Source organism: Chaetura pelagica, unplaced genomic scaffold (genome assembly GCF_000747805.2).
Source record: "Chaetura pelagica isolate M959 unplaced genomic scaffold, ChaPel_1.0 scaffold781, whole genome shotgun sequence".
NCBI lineage: Eukaryota > Metazoa > Chordata > Aves > Apodiformes > Apodidae > Chaetura > Chaetura pelagica.
The window spans coordinates 62,785-79,019 of NW_009951972.1; the positions used below are offsets into that span (position 1 = coordinate 62,785).

The window sequence follows — 16,235 nt, forward strand, 5'->3', positions numbered from 1 at the left end:
GATGGATCCAACATCCCCATCCCTGGATGGATCCAACATCCCCATCCCTGGATGGATCCAACATCCCCATCCCTGGATGGATCCAACATCCCACCATCCCACCAGAACAGTCCCCATATCCCACCTGGGTCCCACCAGGGGCGATGTGGGGACATCCTGGTGTCCTCTCCAACTCCATCCATCCCCAAACCAGTGCTGGTGTCCCCGTGGTGTCCCCAAGGGATAGATGCTGGTGCCAGTGAGGATCTACATTGTGCTCCAGGCTCTGCTGGCAGGAGGAGGAGGGTGCAGGTGGGATCAGCCATGGTGAGGAGCTTCTAAGGGTCCTTCTGGCCAAGATCATGGCCAAGATCTCATGGCTCTTGGGGGTCTGGGCTTTGCTCCCATGTAGCCCCCACTCCTGGGTTTGTGTCCTAATGACCTGAGTTAAAACCAAAACCAACAGAAACTCATTTAGTTCCCTTTTCCCGTTTAAAAGCCAAAAAAACCCAACCCCCAAACAACCCAACCCAAAGAAGATAAAAAAACCAATACAAAGGCCAAAGGAGCCCTTTGTTCCTGAGGGTGGGAAAGACACTTCCCATGGGATTTAAGGATTAGGAGTTACCAAACCTGCAATAATCCAAGTTAACCACCAACCAAATCCAGGTTGTTGGAGCCTTTGGGCCAAGTGGGGGGTGAGGAAGGTGCTGGAGGAGCTTTTGGCCCCTTTTTTTCCCCCCAGAATGTGGGTCACCCTGGGCTGGGAGACTCAGCCCCACCTTGGTGCAAGAGCTCATGGAAAGGCTTTAAAAAAAACCCCAAAAGGAACCAATTAAAAAATAAATCCACTTACTGGGAAATTCCCTGTGAACTTTCACCACGATTCACCAGCCAGAAATTGAGCAGAACATCAGGCTGGGTGACCCAAGGCTCCTCCTGTGTAGGGAGAGAAAGAAAAGAGGGTGGGAAGGTGTTAAAAATCAAGCCCTGTCCTCTCCAGGCTGGATCACACAGAGAGAAAGTCACAGCCACGTTCCTGGCAGGAAAAATGGGAAGGAGAAAGAGGAAAGTCCTTTGGAAAACTCTGGGCATCTTTGCAGTTCTGCTGGTGGCCAAACCCAAGACCCTGGGAGATGTTCCTGAGGGTCTCCATGGGGAGAGAGAGGAGCTGGACTCTGCTCTGGGGGGATGTGGAGTGGAGAAAAGTTTTCCTAGGAAAAGCTCCCCTGGGAAATGTTCCCCTGGGAAATGTTCCCCTGGGAAATGCTCTCCTGGCACCATCACTGCTCCTCATCCCCACTGAGCGTGGTGCCAGCCCGTGTCCTGCTGTGCCCACAGTGATGTTCCCACCACCCCCGAGGAGTCAGGAATGATGAGGCAGGACTAAAAGACAATAAATGGAAGTTCAAAATCTCCATCAGTTCCTTTTTGTGCCCTCTGGGTTCCCCGGGTTCCTGCCCAGGGCAGAGGCTGCTCCACCAAGGCCAACAAAGCCCAAACCCAACCCAGCAGGACCCTGGGACCAGGAGGTTGGTCCAGGAGGACAACCAGGCTGCCCATCTGGGAGGGCCCATCTCTGGGGGCTCCTGGTTGCTTTGGAGCATCCTTTATTTGACTTCATTTGACTTCATTTGACTTCAGTTCATTTTACTTCATTTAATTTTGCTTCACTTCACTTTATTTCACTTTATTTTATTCACTTCACTTTATTTTACTTCACTGACTACACTTTATTTTACTTCATTTTAATTCACTTTATTTTACTTCATTTTACTTCACTTTATTTCACTTTATTTTATTCACTTTATTTTACTTAATTGACTTCACTTTATTTTACTTCATTTTACTTTATTTTACTTCACTCTATTTTATTTCATTTAATTTCATTTTATTTATTTTTTTATTTTCATTGCATTAAATTTTGTTTAATTTAATTTCATTTTCTGTTTTAATGTTTCAATGTTTTTATGTTTCAATGTTTTAATGTTTCAATGTTTCAATGTTTCTTTTTTAAAATTTTTAATATTTTGATTTTTTAATTTTAAATTTTCTATTTTTTCAAATTTTATTTTTAAATTTTTTTAATATTTTTATTATCTCATTTCCTTCTTCATTTTATTTCTCTTTTCACTTCATTATTTGATTTTATTTCACATCCTTTTTCCTTTTATCACCTGGTTTTCTTTTCAAATTTCCATTTTATTCCACATCCCTTTTGATTTCATTGAACGACTTTGAACTCCAAATTTTTTTTTTCATTCTATTTTTTAATTCATTTTCTTCTCTTTTTCAATTCTAATATTAAATTCAGATCAACTTTCCTCTAGATCTCATCTCTATAAACTCTCCTTCCATTTCCCAACGTCCACATCGACCTCAATGCCCAGTGGAGAATTTTCTTGGCTGATTTAATCCAAGGAGGTGTTTGACCCAGAGGAAAAACCTTTTCTCCTGCCCTTTGTTCCCACCAAACATGGAAATCAGACCCAGTTCAGTGGAAACCAAGTGCAAAGGGAGTGAGAGACACTGGTGGGAGCAAAGACCCCAGACCCACCTTCTCCTTCCAGCTCCGTTTCTGACTCGATCCCAGGTTAAAAATGGGGAAAATGGAAGGGGAAAAAAAAAGGGATCTGAACAATCCCCAGCAGGGACCAAAGGTTATAAATAAAAGCAGTGAGAAAACAACTCAGGAGATGAAGCTTAACCAAATAATTAAGAGCTTTAGTGCATTTTTGCAAAGCTTTAGGGAAGTGTTTCCCATTCCTGAACGAGCCAGTTTGGGAGGTGGAAGGGAACTCCGGGTTGGAAACGTCCCCATCCCCAGTGACAACAGCTGAGGCCACCAAAAGGGACACTCTGGTGACATTCACCACCTCACAGACCCCACCATGGATGGGGGTTCAACTGGGATCACCCCAACCAGCCCCGACTTGGGTCTCCAACGTCAGCCCACCAGGAGAGAATCCCACCCCAAAAAATCCGCTTCTTTTTCCTCTGAGGAGAAATTTCTGCTCCTTTTCAACCCCCTCCCCAAAATTTCCTGTCACACGAGGGTTAAACTCACTCAGGTGGGTTTGAAGTTCTTGGGTTTCGTGGCAACGAGGGGGAGAAATTAAGAATCTTTTCACCCAACCTCACAAAACGCCGCGATTGTCACCTAAACCGGAGGATCCTCAGATGAAAACACCCCAAAATGCTGAAAGAAAACGAATCCGTTCACACCCAGACAAGTTTATGTTGCATAAAGTCATTTTTTTCACCCCAAAATCTGGGCCAGGTGAAGCTTCTCACCCCTCTCTGCTCCTCACCCACCAAAATCGGGTCGATTTGCTCACGTTTCACATCGACTCTTTCTTTTATCCCCTTCCTAAACAGGCACAAAACTCAGGAAAACAAAAAAATCAACCCAAAAAGTTGACTTTTCCTGGATTTTGGAAATAAAAAAGGGGGGGTTGAAAATGAAACTACTGTTTCTCTGAAAATATATGTGGAAGTAAATGTTGCCTGTCGTGACAAGGGAGCCACGGGGCAGCTGTGCCTCAAAATATCTCCATGTGGTGTGGAGGTCGTTAGAAAAGATGATTAAAATGGGGAGAAAAGGGGTTTTTTTTTAAGCCAAAAAGGCCTGAATTCCAGGCCTGATGCCCCAGCTGAGGGTGGCACGAAGGAGGGTGGCCTGGGGTGGGGGGATTTCACGGCCACGACGCCCCGTGCCGAGCGTGTGGCAAACGAAGGGAAATCGTGTCAGGAAACAGGACAAAAATGAGGAAAATCATGGAAAATCATGGAAAATCATGGAAAACGAAGGACAAGGCGAGGCTGGGATGAGCAGCCCAGGCAGCCCAAGGCCATGGAGGGGAAGGAGGATCGGCCATTTTACACCTCAGAAGCCTAAAATGGTGGCTCCCACCTTTTTCCTCCCTTTTTTTTGTTGTTGTTTCTTCCCCCCCCTTGTTTTTTTTCCTGCTCCCATTGCAGTCGTCAGGGTGTGGGGGCTGTGAGACCCCCCCCCAGTACTGGGAAGTGGTGCCAAGATGGAATGAAGAGGGAAAAATTCCAGAGGGGGGGTGTTGAAAGGAGGGAAAGGATGCGCTTGGTCTCGGCCTCGTTGGCTTTTGTGCATCCTGGGGAAGGGAGAGGTGGGAAAACATCGAGTGGGGGGGGTAAGAAATGGGGGGAAAAGGGGTGAAAAACAAGATATTTGGGTGAGGACGGTGAGGGGAAGGGATGGGAGTGGGGGGAAAAAAATCTTCCCTTCTTTCTTCCCCGACCCCCCTTCGCCCTCCCCGCAATCCCGCTTTGACTTTTCCCACAGAAGTAGCCAACCTCCAAGAATGCAAATGACATTCATTATGCAAATGCATGCAAATCAGGTTTAACTATCGGAAGAAGGGTTCGGAATTTCTAATGGGTTAACTCTTTCGAGCACCAAGCGGGATAACAAGAGCAAACCCCCCCCAACCCTCCATGTGTCTTCCTCAGGGCTTTGTGTGTCCCTGTCCAGCCCTGAGCACCCTGACCTGCACCCATGGTCCCTGGGGAGGGGGTGAGGTGGAAGAAAACACCAGCAAAACAACCCAAAGAGAACACCAAAAAACAACCCAAGGAGGAGAACACCATAAAACAACCCAAGGTGTTGGAGTGGGACCAGCTGCCCCTTGGTTGGAGGTGCTGGGAGGATGAGGAGACAAAGTGGGTTGGGATGTGGAGTTGGGGATAAAAAAGGAGAGGGAAAAGGAAAATAACAAAATAAGGAAAGTAATAGAGAAAGGGGGAAAAGGGAAAAGAGAAAGGGAAAGAAAAAGGGAAAAGAGAAAGGGAAAAAAAGGGAAAAGAGAAAGGGAAAGAAAAAGGGAAAAGAGAAAGGGAAAGAAAAAGGGAAAAGAGAAAAAGAGTAAAAAAAAAAGGAGAGGGAAAAAAGGGGAAGAGAAAAAGAGAAAAAGGGAAAAGAGAAAAAGAAAAAATGGAAGAGAAGAGGAAAAAAAAGGAGAAGAGAAAGCATTAAAAAGGGGAGGGAAAAGATGAAATAGGGAAAAGAGAAAAAATGAAAAAGGGAAAAGAGGAAAAGGGAGAAGAGAAAAAGGGAGAAGAGAAAAAGGGAGAAGGGAAAAGAGAAAATGGGAAAAGAGAAAAGGGAAAAAAGAGAAAAAGGGAGAAGAGAAAAGGGGAGAAGAGAAAAAGGAGAAAAGAAAAAGAGGAAAACAACAGGAAAAAAAGGGGAAAAGAAAAAGGGGGAAAAAAGGAAGGAAAAAGGGGGAAAGAAAAAGGGAAAAAGAAAAAGGGGGAAAGAAAAAGGGAAAAAGAAAAAGGGAAAAAGAAAGAGAGAGAAAGAAAAAGGAGGGGGAAAGGAGAAGGAAAAAGGGGAAAAGAAAAAAGGAAAATAACAATGGGAAAAGAAAAAAAGAACAAGAGAAAAAAAAAGGGAAAAGAAAAAGAGAAAAGGGAAAAAAAAGAGAAAAGGAAATTTTTTTTTTAAAAAGGAAAATAATTTTTTTTTAAAAATAGGAGAATTAAAAAATAAGAATAATAAACCAGAGGAAAATCCTACTAAAGAGCAAATGCAGCTGGGAAGGCCGGGAAGGGGCAGCTCTGCCCGCTGCCTCGGCCGAGGGCTCCGGCAGCCAGGAGAGCTCAGGCCCCGCAAGGAGCCACCATCCCTCCTTCTGCTGGGGAAAAAGAGTCACAAACCCCCCCCAAATCCCCAGCTCCTGATTTTTTTGGCTTTTGAATTGAGCCTAAAAACCTAAATTCTAATTTTTCCCCAATGGTGGATGAGTCTGTTCCCCGCGGGAAGGGAGGGATGGACCAAGGCCCCGTTTGCAGCTCGGGATGCTCTGGAAACAGACACAAGAAGGGCAGGCAGAGGGATGGGGCTGCTCCCAAACTGCTCCAAAAACCTCTGGAAAAGAAACATTCCTCATCCCCCATCCCAGCCTCAAAAATAAAAAGGCTCCAGGGTCGGGATCCGAAACGGGGGAATCCCGGGGAATCCCCCCCAAACCCAGGGGCTGCAGGAATGAGCAATGTTACAACGAGCTGGAAGGCTGGGAAATAAATGCACTGCATCATTCTGAATATTTGATAATTGCCCTGTTATTATTGATTAGCAATTATAATGCATTTTAATATTATTGCTTTGGTTTGTCTAAGAATTGTGCCTCATCTGCACAAAAACCTCCTGATTTCCCTCGTTATTTCCTTCTATACCCACACTGGATTTAGGTTTTTTTCCACATTTGTTTTATTTGCTACATTTGATTTAATTTTTCCCCCACTTCTAATTTATTTTTTTCCATTTTTTATTGATTTTCTTCCCCTTTTAGATTTATTTTTTTCCATCTGCTGATAAAAAACAAAACCTCTCTATTATTGAAGCTGTTGGGAACAAATCATCCAGGCAAGAATTTCCCAGATTTTAAAGGCTTTGGTTAAAGACACCATCAAAATATTTTACAGGCAACCTGAAATGCATCAAACCAGAAGTACTGGCCACTTATTAATAAATTAAACCCTTTTATTTAATTAATCTGCTCTCAGAAGGTCCCAGCCTGGTCAGGCCTCTGCAGAGAGTAAAATATTCAACACTTTGGCAAAACAAAATAATAAATAAATTGATTCAGCCCCTTCCCTATTTAAAAAAAAATAAATATATATGAAGGGGATTAATTAAAGAAATAAAATAATAATTTACATATCCCCAAACTCCTTGTAATTTGAGTTTCTTTGTCTTCTGGCCTCCAGCACAGAGGCAGGTGTGAGCCTTGCTCTGCTTTGGGCACCAAGCCCTGATTTCCAAGCTTATCCATGATTCCAATATTGGAATTGGGTGATTTTATGGAATAATTATTGAAAAATGATATTTGTAAAAATTAATAATAAATTAAGGGAGAGGAAGCCAAGGAATAAAGGGCTGAAGGGGGTTGGGGGGGGTTGGAAGCAGCAGCACAGGCAGCTCCTTATTGCTAATGACTAATATGCAACATCATTATCATATCCCAGTGCAGCAAACTCCTCTGATTCTTTCTTCCCAGCACAAAAAAAAAGAACTTAGAAAATGTTATTTCCAGGGATAAAAATGTGGTCAAAATACCTGATGTCAAGGGTGTCCCAGGAGCCAGAGGCAGGACCAGCTTCGAGCTGCTGGGGAAAAAAAATAAAGCAAGTTTATGGGTTTTTAGCAGCAAGAAATTCTGCAGAAATGGTTTGATTTCCTAAAACCTCCCCTGTGGAATCACGTGGGAAGGATTTAGGCACCGTTTTCAAAAGTGATTTTTAATTTGGTTTTACTTTTTCAATGCATTTTCATCTTCAAGAGCTCATTCCTAACAGTTGGATTCCATCATCTTAAAGGTCTTTTCCAACCAGAACAATTTTGGAATTCTCTTCTCCTTCCCTTCTTTCATCCTTCCCCTCCCTTTTCCATCAAATTTTTATTCCTATTTTCCCTCTTTTTTCCCCATTAAATTTCTATTCCTATTTCAACCCCAGTTGCTCTGTTTTTTTTTCCCCCATCCTTGTTGCATTTCTTTGGCCTTGGAAACCTCCAGCATTTTTTGCTGGAGCTTTTGGGCACTGGGGAGAAGGGGGTGGGGAGTGAAATAGGGAAGCTGAGAACATTTTCCAGCCTCCCCATCAAAAATTTGACTTTCAAAAGGTTTTAATCACTTGGCATTAAAACCCCCCCACTGCCAAATAATACACGTTGGGAATTTTTATCCATGTGGGGGGTGGGATGGGGCCTGGAACCTTGAGCACTGGAGAGAGGGGCAAAAGAAGAGGGAAAAGAAGAGGAAAATGAAGAACAAAACGATAAAGGCAAAAGATTGCTGACAATTATTTCAAGTGGATTCTTGATGCACATCCCAAGAGGAATGTGAAATGGGAGCAAAAGGGACCAGCTGAGCATCTCCCAACCTCTTCCTTTCCCATTTCCAACACCAGCTACTTAAAAACCCTCCAGTGACCCTGCCCAGTCTTTCCCACCACGTGCCAAGCTTTTTTTTTCTGCCCCAAATCCCCTTTTTCCTAGAAAAAAAATATTCCCTATTTTCCTTGTCAAGGAGGATGAATTCCAGGCAGGATGGTTTGCATGGGGCTTTTCCATGAGGAAAATACAGGTTGGGAAGAAGGTGCTGCTGGTCCTGGAGTCCAGAAAATGATCCTGAAATTATTCATAAATTCCAGAATGATCCTGAAAAATTAGCAGAGGCAGGAGGGAAATATCCTGGATAGAGAAAAGTGGGAATACTGAGTCCTTGGGTTGGGACTTGGGGCAGCAGGAGGATGAAAGTCCCCAGAGGTTTCAGTTGGGTGCCCCAAAACAACCTTCCCAAGGGAGAAAAGCCTTTAAAATTCCAAGTTTCTGTGGCAAATCTCTTGGTTTTCCTGTCAAACAAGATATTTTGGGGTTTTTTTTAAGAAAAATATGGAATTTGGGGCTATCATAGGTAGCAGAGGGTGTCCCTCCTGCTCTGCTCACTGGTGCCAGAGACGACCCACTTGGAAGCAGAAACTCAAGCACTTCCAGGGATAATCCTGATTTTCCACCATTCCCAGCGAGGGCAAGAGGAAAAGAGGAATTTTGCAAGAGGAAAAGAGGAATTTTGCAAGAGGAAAAGAGGAATTTTGCAAGAGGAAAAGAGGAATTTTGCAGGGACAACTCAAGGAACCTCATGACAGTTGGTGCTCAGCACCTTTTGGGATGGAACGGGATGGGGAAGCCCCCTTAGATCAGGAAACAACTTCCCCTGGGATCACAGAGGGGATTGGGGGGTTCATTATCCCTTCATAAAAGCTCTGGATACTCATACTTTTTGGAAGCAAAAGCTTTGGATGTGATTTGTTTTGGAAGCAAAGTCTTGGAATACCATTAATTTTGGAAGGCAAAGCTCTGGATTCTCTTAATTTTGGAAGCAAAGGCTGTGGATATTTTAAATTTTGGAAGCAAAAGCTCAGGATACTGTTATTTTTGGAGGCAAAGGCTCCTGAAATTCTTCTTTTCAGAGGCAAAACCTCCTGCAACTGCTTTGAACTCCTCCCCTTGTGCCTTTTCCTGAAGCCAGCTCAACCTTGCTGGGACCAGACAGTGACAGGACAAGGGGTGATGGTTTTAAACTGAGAGAGGGGAGACTTAGGTGAGATATTAGGAAGAAAATCTTCACTCCAAAGGTGGTGAGGAACTGGGCTGGGTTGCCCAGGGAGGTTGTTGATGCCCCATCATCCCTGGAGGTTTTTAAGGCCAGGTTGGATGGGGTTTTGTGCAACCTGATCTAGTGGTTCCCTGCTCATGGCAGGGGGGTTGGAACTTGATTATTTTTCAGGTCCCTTCCAACCTGAATGATTCTATGATCTTTTTTTCAAAGCCAGACTCAATTTTCCAGCCTGGAGCTGCTGAGAACCCTCCAAAACCAACCACAAAAAAAACACCCCAAAAGAACACAAAAAAAAAACCCCAAACCAACCACAAACAAAACAAAACCAACCCAAGGAAAAAAATAAAATACACTAAACAAAAAAAAACCAAACCAAAAACCAACCAACAAAAAAACCCCACAACCAACCAAATTCACACCCCCCTTTGGTTTTTTTTTCCTCCTCATTTTTCCCAAAGAACCAGGAGACTTGAGCACTTGAGAGTCAAAATTTGCCCAGGACCCACGTCCCCTAAGAAATCAGAGCTCAGTCTCCTTCCCCAAACTCCAGGGCAGCAACAAAAGTCCCTTTCAAACCCTTCCAGACTCAAGTCCTTCAGCTCAATTAGTCAGGCACACAGAGACACAAAAACCCTCCCATTCAGGCCAGGGGCTGGCTGTGGAGGACAAGGGTGAAGAAAGGATCTTTCTCCCACGCTTTCACCGGGTGTCATAACAAGCAGAAAACCCTCTTACGGGGGGATTATTGGAGATAAGAGTCTGGTGGAGGAGCTGGGGGGCTGTGGGAGGGGAGGAGGGGATGGGGAGGAGGTTTGGAGCTGTCCAAGGGTTGGTGAAGGGCTCTGGGTTTCAAAAAACTCAATCAAAATGATCATAAAGCAAAAAAATTAGGATATTTCAGGCCCGATACGCACAGGAGCTGAATAATCCTGGTTGTCCATGGCAACCTGCATCCCTCACAGTGGAGGAGGGAGGTGGTTTTTTTGTCTTCACCCTGGTTTGGTGATGGTAAAAGCTTTGGCTGAGCTGGTCAGCACGGGCAGGTCTTCTCCTGCTCCCAGTTTCTCCCAGAATAACTGGTTAGGTTGAGGGAAAGGGTGTCAAGAAGGTGCTGAGCTCCAGAAAACCACCCAGCCCTGCTGGTGCTCCTGGAGATGGGAGGGTAAGATTAAAAAAAAGACTTCATTTTTAAATTAAAAAACCCCTACAAATTAAAATGAATCAAATAAAAGGGGGGGAGTGGGGGGGGAGGTTTGTTCAAAGCCAAAATCAAAAGGAAGAGAGAAAATCCTCCAGGGAATGGGGTTTGTTGGCAAAAATCACAAGGTGGATCAGTGGCCACTCATCATCCTCCGTGGTCCCCATCCCAGGGAGCACCCTAAGGGTCAAACCCTGCGGGTAAAAAAGTCCTCTGGATACCAACAGCACCTTGCAGGACAACCCAAAATTCCAAATTATTGACGGGCCTGATTCCCTTCAACAATCCAAACCAGATTCCTGATTTCCCAAAGCTTTTCCAGTGATGCTGCGGGGGCCCGAGCGCTTCAGCCCTTGCCCAAGCCACGATTCCTCTCCCCAAACAGGGAGCACAGAGGCAAATTCAAAGCAAATATTAGAAAATTTAGGTGTTTTTTTAATTTATTTTAATTTCCCAGCCCCCTGTGGATCATCACCAGTGAGGGAGGGTCCCAATCCCAGCACCATCAAAGGAGCAGCTGACAAGAACATCCAAGTTCAACGACGTTTTCCAAGGATCAGGGGAGGGAGAGAAACTCTCCAGCTCAGGGACAGAAAGCCAAGAAACTCTCTTGGAATATATTATCCCATAATTGTAGGGTTTCAAGCACTTTCCTCCCAAGCAGCTGGTGCCTGCTGGTGCCAGAGAAAGGTTCTTTGGCCCAGATGCTCAGCCCAGGAATCCTTAAAAAAAACCCCAACAATCCACTCCTATGAAAAACCATCCAAGCTGAGGATTTCACTCTTACCTAAAATAATAGGGATTTACTAAAAAAAAAAACCCCACCAAACCCTTTCCCTTCCTGTAGCTCACACACAGGTCAAGGAGACTTCTTTTTTTGCTTTGTTTTTTCCCTCTAAAGGGAGAAATTTTGAGCTTCCAGGAGGCAGGAGCTTCTGAAGGTCCAATTAAACCTGGTTCAGTCACACTGACCCAAGCAACCCAAAGCCACAGGATCAGCCAGACTTGGGGCCCAACCAAAGCAAGGAATACCCACTATTTTCCATTCCCACCACTTATTAATCTGGTTTGGGGATTCTTTTCCTCCAAGGGCTGCATTTTCTCCCTGTCCCAGATCCATCTCATGTCCTCCAAATCCAACCCCTGAAAGCCAAGCAGTGAAACCTGCTGGGTGCATCCCATGTGGGTGCTCTCTCCACCTCCCCCCCATGTCCTGGCACTTTGTCCCTGCTCCCACAACCCTAAAAGCCCTGGAAGTAGAATTACAATGATTTTTACACCTAGTCTGGGCTGTCAAAGCTGCAGCTCAGGCCTCAGTGCTGGGTGGGGATTACACAGCTTAGCTTGACACTTACAGATGCCAGGTCCAAGCTTGGGCTTGGTTGGAGAGGGATAAATCCTGGAGTTCTACCAGGATCCGTGACCCACTGATCACCAGAGATGGATCCAACCAGGAGCACTGATCCCAGCCCTCTCTCTTAGCCTGGATCACTTTGGGATATAAGGACACTCTCAGGCTGCATCCAAGCCCTGGGATTTGGTGGGTCCCTCACTGTGGGGCTCCTCAGCCAGAACTTCCAGGTTCTTTTCCTTCAAAATAATCCACAGCTCTGCCCGGGGCCAGATCCCAGCTCCCTTCCCTTGTCACCAGCTCCTTCCCTTGTCACCAGCTCCTTCCTTCCCTTGTCACCAGCTCCTTCCTTCCCTTGTCACCAGCTCCTTCCTTCCCTTGTCACCAGCTCCTTCCTTCCCTTGTCACCAGCTCCTTCCTTCCCTTGTCACCAGCTCCTTCCTTCCCTTGTCACCAGCTCCTTCCTTCCCTTGTCACCAGCTCCTTCCTTCCCTTGTCACCAGCTCCTTCCCTTGTCACATCGAGGGATAAGGGCAGGGGGGGGATTCAAAAAATCCCCTTTTCCTCCTGCCACAGGGATGTTGGCATTGGGCACCCAAAAACCACCACAGGGTGTTCCAAACCACCTGAAAACCTGACCCACATCTGCAGAGGGACAAGGGTGGGGGGCAGAGGGAAGGGGCAGCTGCCTGCACCCCTCGGGGGGCTGAAACTGGGGGGGGCCCAGGGGATGAATTACGGCCGGTTCCCGCATCCCCTCCCAGAGCCTGAAATTCAAGCAGGGCCTGAACTGGTTCCTCAACAGCTTCTAGAGCCAGTTCAGCTTCTCTCCTAATCCTGACATCATAAAAAACACACCAAAAATCCCTTCCCTGGAAGACATTCCAGGCTTTGGGAACCTGGATTGTTTGGAGAGGAAAGACTCTGGTCTCCTCACAAAGCCCAGCTCCCCGCTGGAAGCTGCAAGAAGGATATTTGACCCCTGGAAGTCGGGATGGCAGGAAGATATCCCCTTGCTCTGGGCACAGGGAGCACCCCTAAAGCCAGGCAGGGTGGCCTGGACCTCAGCTCACCCCAAAAATTTCTAGGGGGGGGTGTTGGGAGTGAGGACCCCCCCGCCAGCCCGCGCGTCTCCCGTGCAGATCGTCGGGAGGTGGGAAAATAGGTGTGTATTCCCAAAAGAGAGAGACATCTTCTAAAAATATAGAGAGATATATTCCAGAAATATAAAGATACATGCTCCAAAAATCTCTGGGTGTTCACACATACATCTCATATCTTATCTAGATGATTTCCTTGGGGTCATTCCACACCTGCCCGACCCACCGCACACGGGGCCGTGGCAGGAGGGACATTTTAGGGAGGAAAAGGGATCATTCCCACCCTGAGGAGACCTCAAGGTGGCTTAAGCCATCAGGGCCTCCTTTTGTTTTCCATTTCATACCGTCAAAGACCAGAAAATAATTCCCTCAGTCTGGGAAATGTCAATTTTCCTCAGATGCAAAAGAAAAAAAATCCCCTTGTTATTATTTTTTTAACCTTTTTTTTCCCCCCCCCCACAGTCTGAGGGCTGAGAAATTGTGAATATTATAGACTGAAAAAGAATAAGAAAAATCAAATGTTTTATCCTCTGCAAAGAAAAAAGTTCATCTCCAGCAGCAGGAGAATTTCTGGGTGTTTCCAGTGTCCCCGACCAGCCCGTCGCTCGTAGGATGAGGAAGGTACGAAGGGTTTTTGGGCTCCAAACCAACCTGACCTGCTGCATTTCTGCACCCTAGGCTTAAATATTAAAGGTGGGACCCAAAGGTGACCCAGTCACAAGATCTTTCCCAGATGGAAACGATACATGGAATGAAATTCATCATTTCCAATCACTGGGTTGGTTGGTTCTTCTCGGTAGGAAAAATTCGCGTTGCTTTTTTGCTCCTTGTTTTTGGGTTTTGCTCCTTGTTTTTGGGTTTTGCTCCTTATTTTGGGGGTTTGCTCCTTATTTTGGGGTGATTCTTTTGCTCCAAACACACTGATCCTGAGCTTGGAAAAGGATGTTGGGAGGTGAATCTCCTCTCCACGTCCCCAGCAGTTACGGCTGCGGGAGGGAGAGGGGAGCAGACAGTGCTGAGTGTTAACCAGTCACATCAGAGTGTCCAAGGAAGCTTAAATGGCCACATGTAAACTGCAATTTGGATCAATGTCACACCAGGTTTTCCTGGTGCTGGTGTGTTCCAGCAGGGAGAAAAAGGAGGGGGGAAATAAAAAATAAGCCCTACATCAGCTCTTTGGGAGACTATTCCAACCCAAAGGGCTCCGGGGGAACTCGCGGCTCCGCCGCTCGGAGCCACGACCCCACCCCAGGAAAATCTGGATTAAAGAGAAAGAAAGAAACAAAAATTGGGACTTGGAGGAGAGTGACCAGGTCCAACAGCACCCGGAGCCCCGAGGGACCCAGCCCCAGGGTCAGCCTCCACTCAGGTGGGGAGGAACTGGTTCCCGTTCACGCCGCTGGGAGTACAAAGAGATGGGTGAAGACCTGGAGATGCTTTAGCCCTGTGGGGTGTCCCCGAGCAGAAAAGGGGGGGTCACAACCATTTTTTTGAGGTGCACAAGCTCTGGAGAGCCAGACTGAGCTTTGAACATATCCCCTGCATCACCAACCAGCACGGGTACCTCCTGCCCATCACACAGGCTCCATGCATTCCAGGTGGCTCCATTCCCCACCAAGCTTCACCCTCATCCCAGTTTGCATCCCCCCCCTCCTCCCCCCCCCATTTCCTGAGGTGCCTTTGTTATACCCAAGCAAGTGACACCATCACCCATCAGCCTATGGTGGTGCTCCCATGGCCCTGCACAGACCATGATTGGTCACTGAGGAACACCAAGAGATGATCACACAGCGTCGTTTCCAGCCCCCATTGGATGAAAGGCACTTCCCCCCCCAAAAAAACCAAAGACACCAGCCAATGGTGGGTGGCACATGGCAGCTCACCAGTGCCCACCCAGGAATAAAAGTCTCTCCTCCCTGGGTAAGGACTTTGGGGCCACCACTCAGTGCTGGGGAAGGCCCAGAGACACGTCCCAGCCCCTCAGCCTAGTGGGTGCCAGCACAACCCTTCTCCTCCTGGCTCAGCCTGCCTTGGAGGGTGAAGGAGGAGAGAGCTCCATGTGGGGACCTCCTGCTGCCACCAAAGCCAAAAAGTGCCCAACTTCATCCTAGAAAGCACTCGGGGTACGAGCATCCCTGAAGGATGCTCCCCACCTTCCATGGGGGACACTCTCCCCCTTGCCATGGGGGATGTTCTCCCCCTTTCCATGGGGAATGTTCTCCCCCTTTCCATAGGGGACACTCTCCCCCTTTCCATGGAGGATGTTCTCCCCCTTTCCATGGGGAATGTTCTCCCCCTTGCCATGGGGAATGTTCTCCCCCTTGCCATGGGGAACACTCTCCCCCTTTCCATGGAGGATGTTCTCCCCCTTTCCATGGGGAATGTTCTCCCCCTTTCCATGGGAGACACTCTCCCCCTTGCCATGGGGAACACTCTCCCCCTTTCCATGGGGAATGTTCTCCCCCTTTCCATGGATGATGCTCTCCCCCCTTCCACAGACCAAGACTTTCTGGACCTGGTTCTCTGTTGTCCTGCCCTCTGCAACGTCCCCCTGGGCCTGGTGACAAACCAGCAAGCCAGGAGCTCTGTGCTTCCCACTCTGCCAAGGGAGGAGCAGCAGGAAGACAACGGAGAACCGGGAAGAACAGAAAACCTGGGAAGAACTTCCCAACACCCCGACCACGGCAGCGGAGGCTGCAGGAACATTGGCAGCCCCAGGTGAACTCCAAGGAGACCAGGAAGGTTTTTCCTGGTGTTTTCCCCATCAGAGGGAATTAACACACACTAAATTCCTCTGAATTACAGGCCATGGGTTGGGGGGGGAGAAAAGAGATTGTTTATTCATTTCAAGGAACCCCAAGAGCAGGAGAAAACCTTCCATGTCACACCCCAACCACAGCCTTGCCCTGGACAGAACCACCAAGGCTGATTTCTCTTCCCAATTTTTGGGTCAAGATCCCAAACGAGCGGGTCCAGCAAAGGTCAAACCAGCTTTGCTTTTTCTTTTTTTGTTATTTTTTTGTTCTTCCCTCACCCAAAAAATAGGAATCAAAAGGGGTTTCATAAACCTGCAGGGCTCTAATTGCTCCTTCCCACAATTAGCCCAGGTGCTGTCACCCCCATTTGTTCTTTATTACAATGAAATCTAATTTATTTATTTATATTTATATATATATATATATATATATATATATTTTATTTTCCCCTTGGAATCACCCTCCTGGGATTCTCCATCTCTGAACCCAGCAGAAGATCTTGGTGTTCTTCTAAGCAGCACCAAGACACCTTTCAAAATACGTGCCCAGATTTTGCATTCTTGGCACCTAAGTTGACCAGTCTGACCATTAAAAGCAACTGGGAAGCGCCCAGTTCACCTTATTTTTCTTTTTGCCCCAAAATTGCCTTCTACAGTAAAGTAGGTAAAAAAGAAAATAAATCCCAATTTCCATCAG

At 46.6% G+C, this 16,235-nt stretch overlaps 1 protein-coding gene across 1 annotated transcript in view; it reads left to right on the forward strand.

The window, feature by feature from the left end:
- Window positions 1-15,505, forward strand: part of RHBG (Rh family, B glycoprotein) — a 70,801-nt gene extending 55,296 nt beyond the window's left edge. The window contains exon 7 of the mRNA XM_010001167.1: window positions 15,282-15,505. Coding sequence (XP_009999469.1) covers window positions 15,282-15,505 — 224 coding nt within the window. The remainder of the gene's footprint in view (window positions 1-15,281) is intronic.
- The last annotated feature ends 730 nt before the right edge of the window (window positions 15,506-16,235 follow it).